General features: G+C 33.8%; 1 protein-coding gene across 1 annotated transcript in view; it reads right to left on the bottom strand.

Annotated features, from left to right (window-relative positions):
• LOC143920374 (uncharacterized) overlaps positions 1-18753 on the bottom strand; it is a 219012-nt gene that overhangs the window by 35213 nt on the left and 165046 nt on the right. The window contains exon 3 of the mRNA XM_077443248.1: positions 8153-8276. Within this exon, the coding sequence (XP_077299374.1) occupies positions 8153-8276 (124 nt within the window). The remainder of the gene's footprint in view (positions 1-8152; positions 8277-18753) is intronic.

The following is an 18753-nucleotide window of genomic DNA, read 5'->3' as shown; positions in this document are numbered from 1 at the left end:
TCGGGCTTAATTGAGGTGGTCCCGACACGTACAACCCCCGGCCAAAGGGCGACTAGGACCCCGGCAAACTGGGGCCATAGCAGGGTTAACCCCAACGACAAGACGCGCACAACTGCCTACCGAATGGCCAGCCTCGTTGAAATATGAGCGAGGGTCAATTGGGGTGCTCGAAATAGTTGATAGAACGCCGTAAATAATTATATACATTCCTCGTTGAACGTTATTATTAGTGGCGTATTACAAGTTCGTATTCAAGTTTAATTTGAGTGGGAGGTATGCAGATTTTGAAATATTGATGATTATTGTAATTTTGATTAAAGCTGCGAGTCGCATTGTAAAAAAATATCGATTGTGACATTTTTAGTGATGTTGCACAATACGTGTCGACAGCTTATTGTTGGTATGCTAAAGTGGCAGTTATCTAATTGGTTCCTATACAAATGACAGAACATGTAAATTGTATACATTTGCAAAATTTGCAATATATTCAAAAAAAAAAAACAACAAGAAAACATTTTGAAATCTACATATATACATACATACATAACAGTGGCGCGCTTTAGAAACATATTTAATATGAGTCAAGTATGTATATGTATGTATGTACGTATTTCTTATTTTATTCAAAATACTAAAAAAATCAGTTTATTATTAAATTAAGTTAAATATAATCAATAACAACTAACGATAGAAAATATATAAATGGAAACACATAAATGTAAACCTATACTTTTTTGAACACCACTACTTAATGTAATAAAAAATATAATACAAAAACAATCTAATTTGGAAACAGTTGCCAACAAAACAACCCAATACAATAAACTTATAAAAGCAATAAAGTCCATAGTTAATTTTTGAATGGAAATTTACGAGTTTCAACCCCCTAATATTATATTATATTAGAAAACCCCCACGGCGCGCTTTTGTTAGGAAAGCCTACGACCCAATAAATCAAAACTCACGCACAATACGTAGCAAGTATGCAAAACGTTTCAACATCATGAGAGCGATCAAAGTCGAATAATGAGTTACCAAACACCTATCGATGTGAGAAAAATATGCAAATTAATTCGCCAACGAAAGGTCGTTTACTCTAATCTGCTTTATTTATCATCAGCCACAATAGACACGGTGTATGTATCTCCATTCTAGTCGAGACGAGTGACATGTTACTAACCTAACGCAATCTGCAATAGTTTTGCCATTATATGCATACATATATATCCAAACAGAACTGCCCGAGAGCAATATGCAAATGCCAGAGGCGGCGCTTGTCAAAGGGCGGTATAAATTATTATGAGCGTCGGGATAATCGCATCGATTACATTACATTAATGCATACAAGGAATATTTGTTGTATGTCGAAATAAAGCGATGACTCCACCGGCTAATCATTTCAACGATAACCGGATTGCCTAATTACGTTTTTTTTAATGGAGATACCCGACAGCGACACCTAACCACATCAATTATACCGATATAATTATCGACAACGGGTCAAGTGCGTGGTATGATTAAAACATACAACGAAATCATCTAGATTCTGTAGGCATGATGAATGAATGATCACATCTTATCCCCAGTATCATCGTTTATAAATATGACGATAGTAATTAAGATTTTTTTTTAAGGCATACTTGGTTCCGAACACGGTAAACTTCATCATTACCATGTAATAAAGCTGTCTTGAAAAAGATTTTTATCTTAAATTAAGGACTTTTCTAGCCAACGTATAAAATTTTTAGTAATAAAAGTTAAGAATTAAAAAAGTCACTAAAAATTGACATACAGCCCAATTTATTGAATTATTGATAATGAAATAGGTATAAATAAAAAGTAAGTACATTCATAGTGTATGAATATCATACACAAAAAAAAACAATTTAGTAAAAAAATGAGAGTAAAAATAAGAAGGAAAAAAAAAGAATTAGACGGAGGATACAATCTGTTTTGGCCACAATAAATGAAAATGCATGCAATTTTATTTGAAATTTAATTTAAATTCATGATTTTTGTAGAGAAATGATTAAATTTCAATTTATTGAAGACTCTAGTTGACACATACCGTTATACTATTTATTAAAGTCAGTCGATTTTTTGCGACTCTCGACTCCAACTCTGGACTCCGCTTGAAGTGCTCCGATTCCGACCCACAGCCCTGGAAATATTACTACATAGTATGTGCATTATTCGCTACATTTTTTGATCATACCTCTAATATAAAACATGATAACAAATTAACTCTGGTTGATGAAATTTATTGCATAATTCAATTAATACAACGACCTTCGGCGGCGCATTTCATATTGCAAATACACATGAATGATAATGGGGTTCTAAAACGCGTGTAAACTAACTCGTCTGGTTTATGGCGTCGGTGACCCATTTGATCCCATTAACGTATTACACTATTTAGGACAAGCTCACCATAAAAATATTTGAGAGATCAATCAGACGCCGTCCAAAATCCGCATGTTCGATAAGAGAGCGACCAGCATACATATTTATTTATTTATTTATTTATTTATTTAACATATTAGCCAAAGTGACATTACAGAGATCTCCAACGCGTCACTGTGGCCGGTCATTCAGTAAAAATAACATCATAACAGTAATAATAACTTATAAAAATAACAATATTGACACAACATCATTAAAATCATAAAATCATAAAAAAAAAAACATAGATAAAGTAATAACAATCATTCATATTTAATAGGCAAAATCAACCACTGGCATTCCTCAACAACCACTCAACCAGATTAGTATATTTTATATTGAAGAGGTCAATTTCACCAGAAATCCGGTTGAGCAGATATATAGCCCTAGATATAGGAGCCGTTGACAACATATTTGTGCGAGCCACAGGAGGAACAAACAAATCACGATATCTCAAGTCCCTGAATTTGCTAGGTGCATTAAACCTAAATTCATTTAGAACCTGAGGATTGTGAATTATCCCATTCAACAGCTTAAAAAAGTGCCTTCCCAGTAACATATTCCGACGAGACTCCAATGAGTTGAAACCTAACGCCCCTAATAGGAATGCACTAGGATATAGCCAAGGATAATAACCATACTGTTTCAAATAAAGATATCTGAGAAACCGTTTTTGGATTCTCTCAATCTTCAATGAATGAGTTATATGGGTAGGATTCCATATAATAGAAGAAAATTCTAGAATACTACGTACTAAAGATTCATAAAGAATTTTAAGCACCAACGTACTCTGGAAAGGTTTGCTAACTCTTAGTAAGAATCCCAGCATTTTTGTGGCTCGCAAACAAATATTGTCTATGTGTCGTTTAAATTGAAAATTATTCGAGAACAAGACCCCCAAATCACAATATTCATCCACAAACTTTAATTCAACACCACTTAGGCGATATGGATAAATCAAGCGATTTGAAGATCTTGCCACATTGAGAACACCGCATTTTTGAATGCTAAAAAATAATTTATTATCGACAGACCAACTTGACAGCGCATCTAAGTCCAATTGGAGAAGGGCTGCGTCACTATGAGACTTAACTGTCATAAAAATCTTAAGGTCATCGGCGAATAAAAGATAGTCTGAATACTTGATTATTTTTGAGATGTCATTAATGTAAATTAAAAAGAATAATGTCCCTAAGTTGGACCCTTGAGGTACCCCAGAATGTGAAATAAACTCATTTGAGGAATTAGGGTGAAAATAGACAAATTGCCTCCGATTTTCAAAGTAATTTTGTATAAGTTGCATCAAGCCATTTGATAACCCAAAATTTCTTAACTTCACAAACAAAACATTATGGTCTACCATATCAAAGGCCTTCATGAAATCGGTATATACTACATCAACTTGGTTTCCCGCATCAACCGATTTGGTTACATAATTGGAAAAACATAATAAATTAGTAACTGTTGAACGAGAACTTCTAAATCCATGTTGTTGATCGATCAAATATGGTTCACAGTGATTGTAGATATACCGATGTAAAATTGCCTCGAACACCTTGGCAGGAGCAGAAAGTAGCGCAACCGGTCTATAATTTATGTATGTATGTACACGGTATTAAAAAAAAACCGCAACTAGTTTGCGATATTGTACAACAATTTCATTTATCATTTGAAAAAGTGTTTGATCGATCGACGTGTTGATATTTGGCCGTTCGAGCGCCAACATGCAGACGGACCGGTAATAAACACATCAGGATTTGATATATATTCGATTTCGCATTTGAATAATTTGCGAGGAAATATTCGCATCGATAAAATCTGGTTTCATTCGTTTAGCGAACGACACGAAAAAAATTACAAATTTGCATGTTGCCTGCATATTAACGATGCGACGGTAATTCGACAATATATTCCGAAATTAATAACGTTGTCGTAGTCGCTTCGTTAACGCGTTGAATCAGTGACTGAAATAATTAAATTTTAACGTGAAAAACGCGAATTTAATATTAAGGGGTCGTCAAACTTTATGATATTATATGTATATAACTAAAATTTGAAAATGGCAAATTAATATTGGTAAAGTAGCTGTCATTTCTCCAGGTGAATAGCAGTAGGTATGTGTTTGAGATGCAATCCAATTGATTGTTGGTGATGGATGATATATGTATAATTAATGAGGAAATTGACGGGTTAGGGAAAAAAACTATTGGTCAATGAAATCACACTACTACGATAATGTATAAATGACATTAACTGTACATAATATATTAAACGATGATATATCTACATACATATATGCCCCAAGTAGGCCGAAACTCACGTGCATGGGGCTCGTTATGAAAAGTGTCAAGATGCCAAAATACAACTTGCGATAACTCAGAGCAGACGATCCTGGAGATGCCACACTAGGATAACCCAAATAAATGGGTAAACGCGAAAAAAAAGAGAAATTCGAAATACGTATGTACTTATGGTACAGCAAATTTTCGCGAGAAATACATACATCTTTACCCAGAATATGTAGAGTAGCATATCTATAATAATCAACAAATTTGAGATGCTAGAAACTTGTGAAAAACGGGGATAGGTTGCCAATTTGGTGGAACCGTTTCAAAAATGAAATCAGATAAATTAAAGCAAACTCTGATTGGAAACGATCGACATGGAGTCACATATCCAAAGTCTAGCCAACAATACCGGGCCAGGGAATAAACCCAAAACCCCTCAGCTGAAAGCATTAAACGCTAACCACTGAGCGACATATGTTGCTGGTAAATACAGAGAGAAATGTACATATGATTGTTGAAATCCTTGTTTTTGCTCACTTCGAGGATATACATAAGTAATATTTGCTATGCGTTTTGAGAGGCGGTATTTTTTGTGTCAAGAATATATGTATGTATATAGTTATATGTATGTTAAAATAAAAATTTCATCAGTGCGTCACAATACCTCTTCAAATAAAGATCAGTGTAAATAAATCATTGCAAATAATACGATCGCGCTTGACCGTGGCTTAAAAATTCAATCATCGCACAATGTCGCGCATAATAATAATACCTACAGTATTTTGGCAGAATTTTTTATTGTCATTTTCATTATCATCTAATTACTGTGCATCGTACAGACAAGGCTGCCGAATATTTGCAAGCGATTAACCTCGTTTGGTGCAGTGCACGGAGGAATGTCCGCAAGGCCGACAGAGGCGATGCTGAGACAAGCGGATCGGTCGCATACCGAAACGCCTTGAATTGAGTTGAATTGAATTGAGTTGTCCGCGAGAGACCGCCGGCCGAGTGGAACGAATCGCCTTTTTTCTACATAAATATCGACGATCGTAATCGTCTATCGAATGACTTACAATTTAAGCCCAATCGTAAATCTATAATTGAAAAGAACCATTTTGAACCACACCAACCGAAGTCAAATAGTAAACATGAAAACACACATATGTATGGATGTAATATACATCATATATACGATGTCGATATATTCATACGAGTTACCACAGTTAGTCTCATCAAATATACGGTATGGTCCACTGGTCACTGCAAGCGATAACATGGAAGATACGTAGGTCAATGAATTAATGAGCGAGTATTTGGCCGTCTGAATATGAATTATTCAAATGAAGAACCAGTAGAAGCCGTATTCATCAGTGGTAGGTATAGAACTTGAGAAGCTTTCCAAGTGAAGTTATCGTATTGTCAAATTTTATAGATTTACATGCATAAATGTATAAGAAATCAATTACGTGTAAGCTTAATATGCATTTCAATGTATCGATATATTCCGATCAGAAAATTACCTTAGATATAAATTGATCTATGTACATATAAATGTTTACGAGAATACATGTTATGTAAAATATTCATACATACACACATACATACAGCGGTGGTTTATCACGCATGAAAATAAGCGCATGCTTGGAGCTCCCGAATCTCGGGGGCCTCGAAATGGGCCTTAGGGTAGTGTGTCAAGTGCATATAGTAAATAAATAAAAAAAATATGGTTTTGTAAAATCTTAATGCAAAACCATATACTGAAAAGCATGGTAAAAAACGATGGTAACATATTTTTTTACCGAAGTGGATGCCTCAAATTTAAAATGCGATTAGGACCCCCCATTTACTTGATCAAATATTGAAATGCGAGGTATTGCAATATGTGGATAACCATTATCATTCATAATGGTGTATCTCATTTCAATGATGGAGATGATACCTAAAAAACCACTGATTTAAGTAAAGATAAATATATTTCAATTGATTATTTAAAAAAAAAGATAAACGGAGTAGATTAAATATTGATTATTTAATTTTAGTATTGAACTTTGTACATCGTTTATTTAATAAAATACTTCGAGGTCGATTTCTAGATACCGAAGTCGAAGAAATGAACTTTATTCCTAAGAACAACCTTGATAGTTATAATTTTTTGTTCCTATACATGTTTTATTTGAACCCTTTTAATCACACGGGGCCGGTTTATAGGCCCAACCGGTATACGCGAAGAATCCCAGAGGCATATTTATCGGCCCCTGTTTTCAAACACGTTTTGACGGTACATTTTTTTTTATTTACTATCGGCGAAAATTTTTAAATTTAAAGCCAAAATAATAATGCTAAAATTATTTTATAAATTATAAATATATTTTTTGACCATTGTGGCGCTTTAGGAATTCCTGTTATGCTACAATGGTCTGTTTAGAATAAATAAATAAATAAATTATTCAGATAAATATTTTTTTGTATTTATTCATTTCTCTTTTTATTTATTGCTTTACAACCTACATATAAATATTATTCATTACACTATATGTACATCATGGAGATGACATTACAAAAAAATGAATACCGGGAAGTGAATATAAGCTGAGATAAACAATATAATAAAAACTACCACTTTTTACGAAATAATGTCATGGGATTCTACGGACGTATGCAATTCGCAAAAGGGTTAATTATTTTTATTTAAAAATAGATAAATAAAATCTACGATTGAATATGAAAGTAAATATGTAGATGTACGGAAATGAGAGAGGTCTCGGTCCATATATACATATATAGGTATAATCAGAAACAGAAACGTTATTGAAACGAGTGAATCGCTTTCCGATCAGAATCGTAGTGCGCAAGTATCAATCACAGATACCCAAACGAGCAACCAGGAAATGAACGCGCATTCGTTCGACCGCACAATCGAACGATTGAAAGGTAATATCCCGAAAGGAAACGTTCGATATCCTACTTTGAACACACACACACATACATACACCCAGATGAGAACAGACGTGGCCAACGAGCGTGCAACAAACGGCACACAGCATCCGCGAGATATCGAACGACGAAACGAACGATTCATGGTAATTTGGAGATTTCATTCCCGGCTTCGGAAAACACGAGCGGGTAGATAGGTGGCGCAATTACCAATCAATCAATCGCAGAGCGGTCGGAAAGGGGAGGCTGGGGGCGAACGACCCCGAAACGTACCCCTAGCGTGCGGCTGGTGGGTCGACAGGGGTAGATTATCGCACGAACTCGCGACAACGCAAAGATTGATTAACCTTTTGAGTGCCAGCCGGGCACGCGGTCGGCGCCCGAAATTCGAGCTTTTTGATATCGTAATTATTCATCGATATGAACGTTAGCGTCACGTACAATTAATATTTATTAAATAGGTAGGTATATATGAAAAGTGTACTCACCACCTTCGGTTTCGTGCCAAACGATTCCTTCTAACGTCACTGAGGTGCCCGGTTCGCAGGGCCCCAGACAGTCCGGTTCGGTTATGGTTCCTACGCTAGTGCCAACACATACGTCAGCGCTGTCCTGTAACAAAAATAAAAAATAAAAATTAATACGATGATACTTTCAAAGGGCTAAGTGGCACAATTTATTTCAGCTCAGTGAATTTCCAGTGAAAAAAATCAGTACAAATTTTAATCAATTCCATGGATACTGAACTGAAGTATACATTATCCTCCGTGAATTGTTTAAAAAATTAAAAACAAATAATATACATACATACATACTTTATTAGAAAAACTTTTACTATATAAAGTATTAGTAAATTTCAAAATAATATGTATTTATTTGTAAGCAGGTACGTACGTCTAGTATAGGGCTGCTAGATTTATTGATATCCAAACCGGGACATTTTAATTGTACCTCCCCCCCCCCATATACCATCCGAAATCATATTTGTTCATTTGCTATAAATCTTTTTTACATTTTACAAAAGATTTGGGCCTTTTAGTCTTATGAAATAAATCAATAATTAAAGAAGGTACATAGGCACAGATATTACAATGATAAAAAAAAACTTAAAGCATAAACTTAACAAATTACATTAGAGATCCTTCCTTTTGTATACTAGTATTTCCTTTATTTTTTTCCAGTTTATTAAGTTATTATTATTTGAATATTCAATGAAATTAATTATATATTGCCTAAGATTGAGAAAAATTTTGATTTTTTGAATCTCGCTTTTTTAACCATGGATGTGGATCCACGGTGAGATTGAGATTCGTGCATTTTTTTTGCAATTTCATAACTGCGGGAGTCGGTATTTCTGAAAACTGAGAGGTCAATAAACAGCTATCGAAAAACGGGACATTTGGCTGTCCCGAAAGGTCCTTTCGGGACGCCGAGATGAAAGGCGTGAAACCGGGATAATCCCGGAAAACCTAGTCTAATGCCACAGTTGTATACCAAATGCAAGTTTGTATTGCTCGTACAATGTATTGACTAAAACCGATGGATCTCAAAATCTTAAAAATGGCACTTGGATATTTTTTTTATTTCCGGTATTCATATGTATGTATATACATATGTACATTTGATTTCAAATACAATGATTACAAAATGTATGTCCGAATGTAAATTAAAAAAAAGGAAAGCAATACACATTTATTTATTTCCTTACATAAGCATTATATATATTTATGTAAACAAGGATACATATGTATTTATAGATGTCCAGTAATTTTATAAAATATGTACTTATGTACATTGTATGTAATATATAAACAAAAGTAAATATGCCCCGTTACATACGGTCTTTATAAACCAAAGTTCAGCTTTATACATATCGTTTGTTTGCATTGTAGGAATATGCAGAATTTTTATAAGTAGAAATATGTAAGACCTAATAATTGCTATTGCATCATAACAGTTGTCTTTCGATTAGATAAAATACATACAGTCCAATTCATTCAAATAATCGTTCCATTTGAATGCCTACTTTGATACATGAAGCGCTAAAATATTCGTCATACCCATTCGAACAGTTGATAAAACATCTGTTGCACAAATAAAATATTCCATATCCACAAATCGACAGTCATCCAACGCACACATTTCGCCACAACAGATGGTACAAAAACGATGATATAAAAAATGGTGTAATAATGATTGCTATCCAAGTTATTGACTTCCTTTTCGTTCACTTTAAAGGACGACAATATTGACAAATAGATAGACGTTTATAAAAAAAACTATTTGTACGTCAAATATAAAAAAAATGGTTTTTGTCGATATTTCTCGCTTTTTGGCTCCTAGAGTAGAGTTATTTTAAGCAAAAGCAACTCAAATTTCTTATGCAAACGAAAACGTTGGCGTCGATTGTTGAACGGGTTGAAAAGCCGACAAGCAAAGTGAAAAAATCAACAAAAAAATTAAGAGGGAAAAAATATACAAAGCTATGAAAAAGCTCTCTGAAGTGATCTAACAATCACTAAAGCATATACATACATACATATGTATTATATATAAACGGAAGCTTCATGAGCACGAATAGTATTCTATCCCATTCTTTAATTATGTACATTCCAATACTATTTATGATTGGTCAAATTTTCTGAAAATTATATATCAAAATATTATGTAATCAACATATGTACGTATGTACTGAAAATAATCAACAATCGATTATAATTACCGGAACTGATGATAAAATTATCAACACTATTTTTAGGCAAATAATTTATGACAAAAATAAATTCAAACACCATGCAACGAGTTAATCCGATTATCGTAAATAATAATCTAAAAGAAATCCCAATCGAGGGTAATGTGGCAGAAAAATACACATTTTGCCTCGTGTTGTACAAGGGTAAATATTAATTTATTCTGGGCATGCCCAGCAAATATACGAACTCTGTTTAGGGAGTATAGGGGGGAGGGAGATGACCCAAAAGAGAGTCAACAACATTTTAGTTTTCTAAGAGCCAAGTCTGGACTACACCGACACAGCCAACATTCGTATTGATCAAAGTTATATAGATATTTGCTTAAAGCACGAAAAGAGAAAAATACCGACATTCTTAAACAAATTTAATCAAATGGTAATACAAACTTTTGCGGTCAGATTCTGACTAAAAGGTTACAATTAACATTACATTAAAATATTTGTGTTAAAACAATTATTACATTATCTATATAATACAAAGTGTCGAGCATTTATACGTAATAAGAATTGTATGACATTATAATTGTTTAGATGTGTCCTTCAACATAATAATATATGCATGTATTTGTGTACATATGTATGTTCATTTATGTTAAATACTAAAAAAAATCATCGGTTTTAAACTATGTGCATACTTCTTTGAATCTACCTTAAAAAAGTGGAGTCAAAATGTATTGGAAACTAAAAAAACAAAAGAACTTATCGGTAACAATGGGATTAGGTCAGCATATTAGGACCGAATCTAGAAATCTTCACGTGTTTACTTGTTTACCACAAACCACAAAAGTATTCAAGCAAGTATGATTCTTATTTATTTATTCATATACATATAGACGAATGGACGAAAGGTGTACAAAAGAAATGCTAGAATGGTACCCGAGAGAATGCAAAAGAGTAAAAAAAAGACCGCAGGGAAGATGGGTAGATGAAATAAGGAAAATGTGTGGAGTGAGATGGATGAGAGTTGCGCAAAACAGAGACGAATGGAAGCGTGTTGGAGAGGACTTCATTTAGCAGTGGACGGCTGTATATAATGATAATACATATATACCAGGAAAGCCTAAAAGGTACATCCCAATGCGGTTTACTGGCCAATGACAAACAATTAAACACAATGTCATTGTGTTTAATTGTTTAATTGTTAATCAATGGGTGTCATTTCAACTTTTCAAATTTTTTTCAAAGAGGCAAAATTTTTGACCAGTAAGGAATGATTTTCTAGGGGAGGGGTGTATTTTATTAAAAAAAATGAGTGCATATGAATTTTAACTATTTGTTTTAATCATTTTTTCAGTAATAGAAAGGCAATCCTATTCAACAATTTGTTTCGTAGGATAAACGAGTTTTACAAATATCTTTCAAAGCAAGACAAACAAAAGAAAATAAATCTAGGAGTTAATATAAGTGTTTATACCTGACAGTGTTCTAAAGAATTTCAATATTCTATTTTTGCTGACTTAGTATTTTAATTCCTAATAATACATTTAACAACGAATGGATTGCCCCTTTTTAATCTAGGGGGGGGGGGGCTGCCCACCCCAGAACCCCCAAATGACGTCCCTGATTATACAGTTATCATAGAGACAGTGGGTAGCATTTTATAATATCGGCAAATTCGAAATGCTTATAAACTCGATTTATTCTTATAAACTTACATATACAATTACATTCCATACAAGGTAGAACGTAACATCATACCACACTGGACATTTGCTCGATCATCCTTTACACGCATTTTACACACATACACCGTTTTAAAATCCAATAAATTAGCACGCTAAATGATATTCACGGAGGGGGTCGTTAACGCGCACGCGCTCGCTTTGCGCACTTTACCATCCAGGTGGTTCAATTATCGAACACACGAACGAGCCTTTATGGCCGACGAGTACAACAACCGCCGACCGACCAACACATATCCAGTATATCCACGGATATAGTATAAACGAGCCCGCACACATATATTACAGTATGTGTTTGGATAGAGATGCCGGCAGATAAGCGAGTCGGCGTGCGGGAGCGAGCCATTATTGCGGCAGCCACAATTTGCAATTAAAATTGAGCGTTTAACATATTTATTAATTACGCGAAACGGTCTCATTGAAAACGCTCCCGCGTCTCGCATACCCCCCCCCCCCCCTCTATATGTAACATGAGTGCTGTTCAGACAATGGAGGAAGATTTTGCCACCTACTGAGCACACACTCGTGCACAACCGTGTGGATTTGATTAGTACGTACATACAAAAAGGTCTTATAGAAGTAAAACGTTGTATATATGTACAATATAAATGGTATAATAAAATGAGATGACACCGGTTGGTCACATGCTATGGAGCTGTGCTGCCAACTAAGCATTGTATGTACTATCAAATCATATTGAATGCGTACTTGCTTCCCCCTAATATTATACTGTGAAGTGAAAGTTTGTGTGCAGATGTTTCACACTTCACTATAAATGCAATTATTCATTTTTAAGATCGCAATTCCAATAAAAAAAATACATTGATGAAAGCGCACTGTTTTAATCTCATGAAGATATATTTTATATAACTAAAAAAAAAAGTCTCCATTAATATTCCCAATATATCTACATATAAGATATTTACAATGATTGATCACTAATACAGCTCCAGTGTAGAAATATTTGTTTCCTATACGTTTTATAACCTGCCTAATAGATATTTAAAAGTATTCCTTGATGTGGTGAAAGCACATAATAGCATATTGTAACGTAGAGGTTAGATAATTGGTACTCGTGGACTACTGATTTACCATCACTAATCGCCTGATCGTGCCAAAAAAGGCCTCGACGTATAAACAAGCCGTATACAACAGCCAATAAGGTATCACGACCCATCGACCAATGACCTCTCTCTCTCTGTGATACGAGTACACGCTGTGTATATTCGGCGGTTTTGTTCCGTGCTTCATTCAGAGCTGGCTGGTCGATGGATTAACAACAATAAACTACCACTACTCGAGGCGTGTTACACTCCGATTTCGGAAATCTTTTACAAAATTTTATATAATTGCTGTTTTTAAAAGGATTTTCGGGTCATTTGCCGTTTAACAATAAGTGAAACATTGTGTGAAAGTGAAACAAGCTAACAATAAGTGTAACATTGAAATTCTTAAATGCAATGAAAATTTAGTATTTGAGACGTTTTTGAATAAACATAGATACATGAAACAATATGTTGTTTTAGGTGTACAAAGTCTTCGTACATTTTGAACAAAAAGAGATGTAATTATGTATTAAAATTCTAAATTCAAATATTTCAATATACAGTTTTGCTCTTTTTTTTACTTTAAATCCTTAAAAATCACTAGTAGTTCTAAAAAACTGCGATAAATTAACATTCCCAATATGGATCAATTGACATGGACAAGAATCACATCGACTGCGCGATTATGTCGCGACACTAAAGAATGCGAGGGTTTGCTCACTGACATGTGAATAAATTCAAGTGGTTAGCGAACCGAATTTTCCAGCTTTTAAATTTCTGTAAGTGACATTGAAACGAGTAAGTGACACCGGAAAAATTTATCGAAACGAAAGCAACAATTTGCTAAAAATCGTTTCGATGTTATCATTATTGAGAAAGCGTGTCGCCAGCTCGTGCCGAATAGATAGATATATAGTCCGACACAGACGAGGGGCTACCGAAGGGTTGCGTGGGGGGGAAACACAGCATGCACAGACCCTTAAAATAAGCGGGTTGGGCGGTTTCGAAGGGGATAAGAGGGGTTAGGGAAACCCCTGAACCATTGTAGCCGACGAACCGTAGACCCGTTTTAATATTAATCACTGGCTGTTGACCGAGCACCAGGTGACGGGGTTCGGGCACGTACCAAACAACCCGACGTAACAAAAGTAGCAGGAGCCATCCGAGTGGATCTTGACAACACATATTTGAACCATCATCGTGGATGGGCACATACTTGTGGAGCTTCTGTATTAGTAATGACTTTTTGATTGTACGAACCGGTTGAAAGCGTGGCGGAACTAAATCTAAAGCGATAAGCGCTCATTTAGAACGATGACTTAAACGGTTGCAATTAACTAATACGAAATTGATTCGGATTATCCCACGGCAGGTGTAATTTTGAACCCGTGTGACCCACGACTTTTATTGTTTTAACATTTTATGAAATCTACAATGATCAGTACTAAATAATTAAGGATTTTTTAAGGTTCAAATACATACAGTCAGTCAGTCAGTATTTTCTTTTAGTATACAATTATTCTTAAGCGAATTGAACTACAAACATATATATATATATATATATATATATATATATATATATATATATATAGATAATCGTTTTATAACTTAAAAAAGTGATTTATAAGTTTGTAACATTTACTATAAAATATTAGCATACAAAATTTAGAATTTTAAACAATCATATTTATTACACATTATTTAAATTTACCGCTCGAATAAGTACGTTTCGATTAAAAAAAATTGAGATACAAAACCAATCCTTATAATCGCGATAAAGTAAAAAAAAAAATGAGCAAAATAATATCATTACGGAAAAAAATTCTTTCACGTTTAAAATTCGCTAGATAATCAATCATAAGTATTTAAAGCATTGAAAAACCATATTTAATAGGAAAAACATCCGACTATTCCAATACTCACTTTTGGCATATCAATACTAGATTTCATTGAGATCAAGACTGTAAAAGCCAAAAAATTGTAAATATTCGCATTCAGTGGGTTAAACTGAATAAAGGTTGATCTGTGTCCGCTCCGGTATTTTTTATTGTTATTGCTCAGTGTAATTAATACAGGTTTGATAAAATTTAAGAATTGCAACTTTGAATATTTCAGCGTTAATATTTTTATCGATAGCCGGTATTACAAAATAAAGGACAAAATGGCAATTTTAGAAAATGAATAAATCTAAAGTTCAAAGCAGTGAAATAAATGACTATCCTCTTAAATAAAAGACATATACGGCCCATCAAACACTGCTACACAAAAAACTGCTCGTGTAAACGTAGCAGTCCTTGTATGATTATTAGTCATAGCAACGGCCTCAAATTAATACATATTTTATTTTTAAATATGTACGGTATAATAAGGAAAACATTTTAATTGTGTGCAAAATTTGAAAAAAGTCAATTTGAAGATTAAAAATCATAAAAAGATTGTAGTATAAAATCTGAAAATAAAACAATTCCCGGTATTGTATAAAATACAGTTATAAATAATCGATGAGACAAATTGCAATATCTAATTGATTATTTCGACGACATTCACAGAGCGATAATGAGCTCTATATGTACTACCATAAATTGATATTGCGGGATGTAATATAAGATAAGACGTCAATATAAATAAAATTGGCTTTTACGACCTCGTAATGTTGCATTGCTGCCAGCGACTTAATCGATAAAACACTTATGTAACTAAATTTAAATTTTCCAATCCAAACCATATCAATGCGAGATTATTATTCGACGCCAAACGGCGTGAATAAATATAAAATACAAATATAAAGTTATAAAAAATAAATACAAATACAAAGTTATCAAAAAAATTACGTCGACATAAGGAGGAATTCAATCGAAACCGACGATACAGTTTATTCATATTATCAATGACAACAACCAACATGTGATATTATAATTAGTGTAAGAGGTTTGCTACGAGACCGAGCAACGAACGTTCGCCCGTCAACTCTAATCTAATAGATCGCTTAATGAATTCATAATTACCTAGCAGCGTTAATGTAATTCAACTATACGTTTCAGGATAATTAAATACATTCTGATTGTCTATTAAGGTTGCTTAAAATCAGTAGAAATATATATATATATATATATATATATATATATATATATATATATATATATATATATTACAATACAGAATCGAGCTCGAATGTGGCAAAGATGATGATTATATAGCCCAAATAACATTCAATGGAACTGCTGCGATAGATTTATGTACATATATTTGAGTGAGAAAAATTGTTTGATGTGACAGCAATAAACAAGACAGATTAAACAAAAACGGAAAAATTAATGGATGAAAAGTGCGTCTGAGAAAAGTCCGAGAGGCGCATTACATAAATAACGACGTCAACGCGAAAGCGTTAATAATTCAACCTTACTTTATAATTACATCGTTTTCCTCACCTTCTTTTTCCGTTTTGGCTTAGCTTTCATTCTCAGCTTCTTTGTGACGGCATTATCCACTTTGACTTGGATTGCGAGCGAATTCACTTGGCACATACTGCGCCTAATCATTTCCAAAAATTAAGCAAAAATGGTATTAAACTGAATTAGCGCGACACGATGTTGTCCGTTCGAGGACAAGAAAACCAATGACACCGAATGTTCATCGGAGTTTAATAATAAATGTTTTTGATTTACAAATGCGAGTGCGATAAGAGCGAATGCAATTAACACAGTCGAAAAATGAAATTTCTACTGTATTACCCAAGGCGAGTAAATAAACAACACAGAAAAATAATATCAGCGAGCGAATGACAAACAAGCGAGGATGAAAATGAAAGATAAGAAGCTTATTGAGTCATCGGAGAAGTGTTCCAATCAAAATTTATGCGATAGGTAAAATACAAAGGTCGCAAATTTGAACACTTGGGCGACTACATTGCGAAATTTAAAGGTGAAATCCGTTCAATAGTGAAAAACAAGATTAACAGACACTCGTATGAACTTGTTTATAATGTTACCGTTAATGAAATATATAATATAAAAAATTCCGGTATTGAAAAAAATATCAAATTGCTTACCGTCGTTAATTTCGATACACGTATCAAAATAAACAAGATTTTTTGACATGTATACGCAATTAACATTCTTATCGGCATCGGTCAATGTCGCATGATTGCAAATAAAAGTAACTTGTAATCATAACACATTTTACAAATATTTCAATCGATCTCTTAAAACTTATATGTGTGTATGAATGTAACATACATTAATCAAATTATAATAATAACGGAAACTTAGAATAAATAATAAAAGTTTACAAGGAATTTAGGCTTTGCATGATTTGATAGTCGGAAACAGAAATCAGAAAAATCTAATGAATACAAAATACAAATATTTGACGTACACAGAACTACCATATTAATGATAGCCGCGACACAAACACACGACCGAATCACAATAAATTCAATATTATCTTTCGCATAGCAATAATACTTGCATTGTTGAACAGAGTGAGAATGACTCTTTGTAACAATGAAGAACTAGTTAGCCTCGTGACTTGAGTGTACATATATATGTAAGTGTTATTGTGTCAAAGTTAAGAGAAATATTGTATGAAGTTCCGTCAACCTCCTTTGTTAAACGAAATTATGTATACATATATTCACAGAGTATATGTAAGAATATTTATAGCCAGCAGCATGGCTCGGTGGTTGGGCTTTTGTCTAGCACCGAGAGGCGCCAGGTTCAACCCCGTGAGTTGTCCTCGATTGAAAAGAATTTATTCAGAGTATATCAGTAATGCTGCTGGTCAGACTTGGATATTTGTGACTCCACGTGGATCGTTTCCTATCAGTTTGCCAATTTTTCTGATTTCATTGTTGAAACGGTTAAAATAATACTTGATATAATAACGGTTGAAATAATATATACTTGAAATAATAACAAAATAATTGAGACGGTTAAAATTGGCTAAAATAAAAACATTCCTACCTACTATGTCACTACTATTTGAGTATGATTAATGTACAATAAAATTTATGTGCAAGTTAAAATTCATAGATGTCTCGTTAAATTCAAGTTTTCAGTGTCTCGTAATTCAGCGACTTATGTAATAGAAATGCTGCATTGTTTGTAATTGGCCAGGGAGGCGCATTGGGGTTTACCTGTTAGGTTTCCTGGTATATATGTACATACATATAATAAAAAAAACTGCAAGATGGCTTGCGAAATAACAAATCTACCATGTATTTTAATCTAAAAAACGACCGTGACTACACACTAAAAAAGCAAAACAATACAAATAAAACCATACCGACGTTACTCGTAAAGTGGCAATGTGTGAGTAAGCAAATTAGCGGACTCGGTCCGATTACACTAGCCCGGTATTATGCAAAATCATACACACCGAATGCATACACACAATACATACACACCGAAAGGAAGAGAAGTTAGATTCGTGTAACTGCGATTTTGTCGGATTGATTCCCTAACATCATCAGCAAGTACATACATAGTGTAAACACATCGAATATCAGAAAAAATCAATCTCACATCCGATCAAATCAAGATCTCTTGATATTATTATATTATGTTTAAAAGACTGGATCGTTTAGGTACAAGTACAGCATTGCAACGTTG

This window comes from Arctopsyche grandis, chromosome 12 (genome assembly GCF_051622035.1).
Source record: "Arctopsyche grandis isolate Sample6627 chromosome 12, ASM5162203v2, whole genome shotgun sequence".
NCBI classification, from domain to species: Eukaryota; Metazoa; Arthropoda; class Insecta; order Trichoptera; family Hydropsychidae; genus Arctopsyche; species Arctopsyche grandis.
The sequence above is the reverse complement of the archived record's forward strand: the minus strand, read 5'-3'. Positions and strand labels throughout refer to the sequence as shown.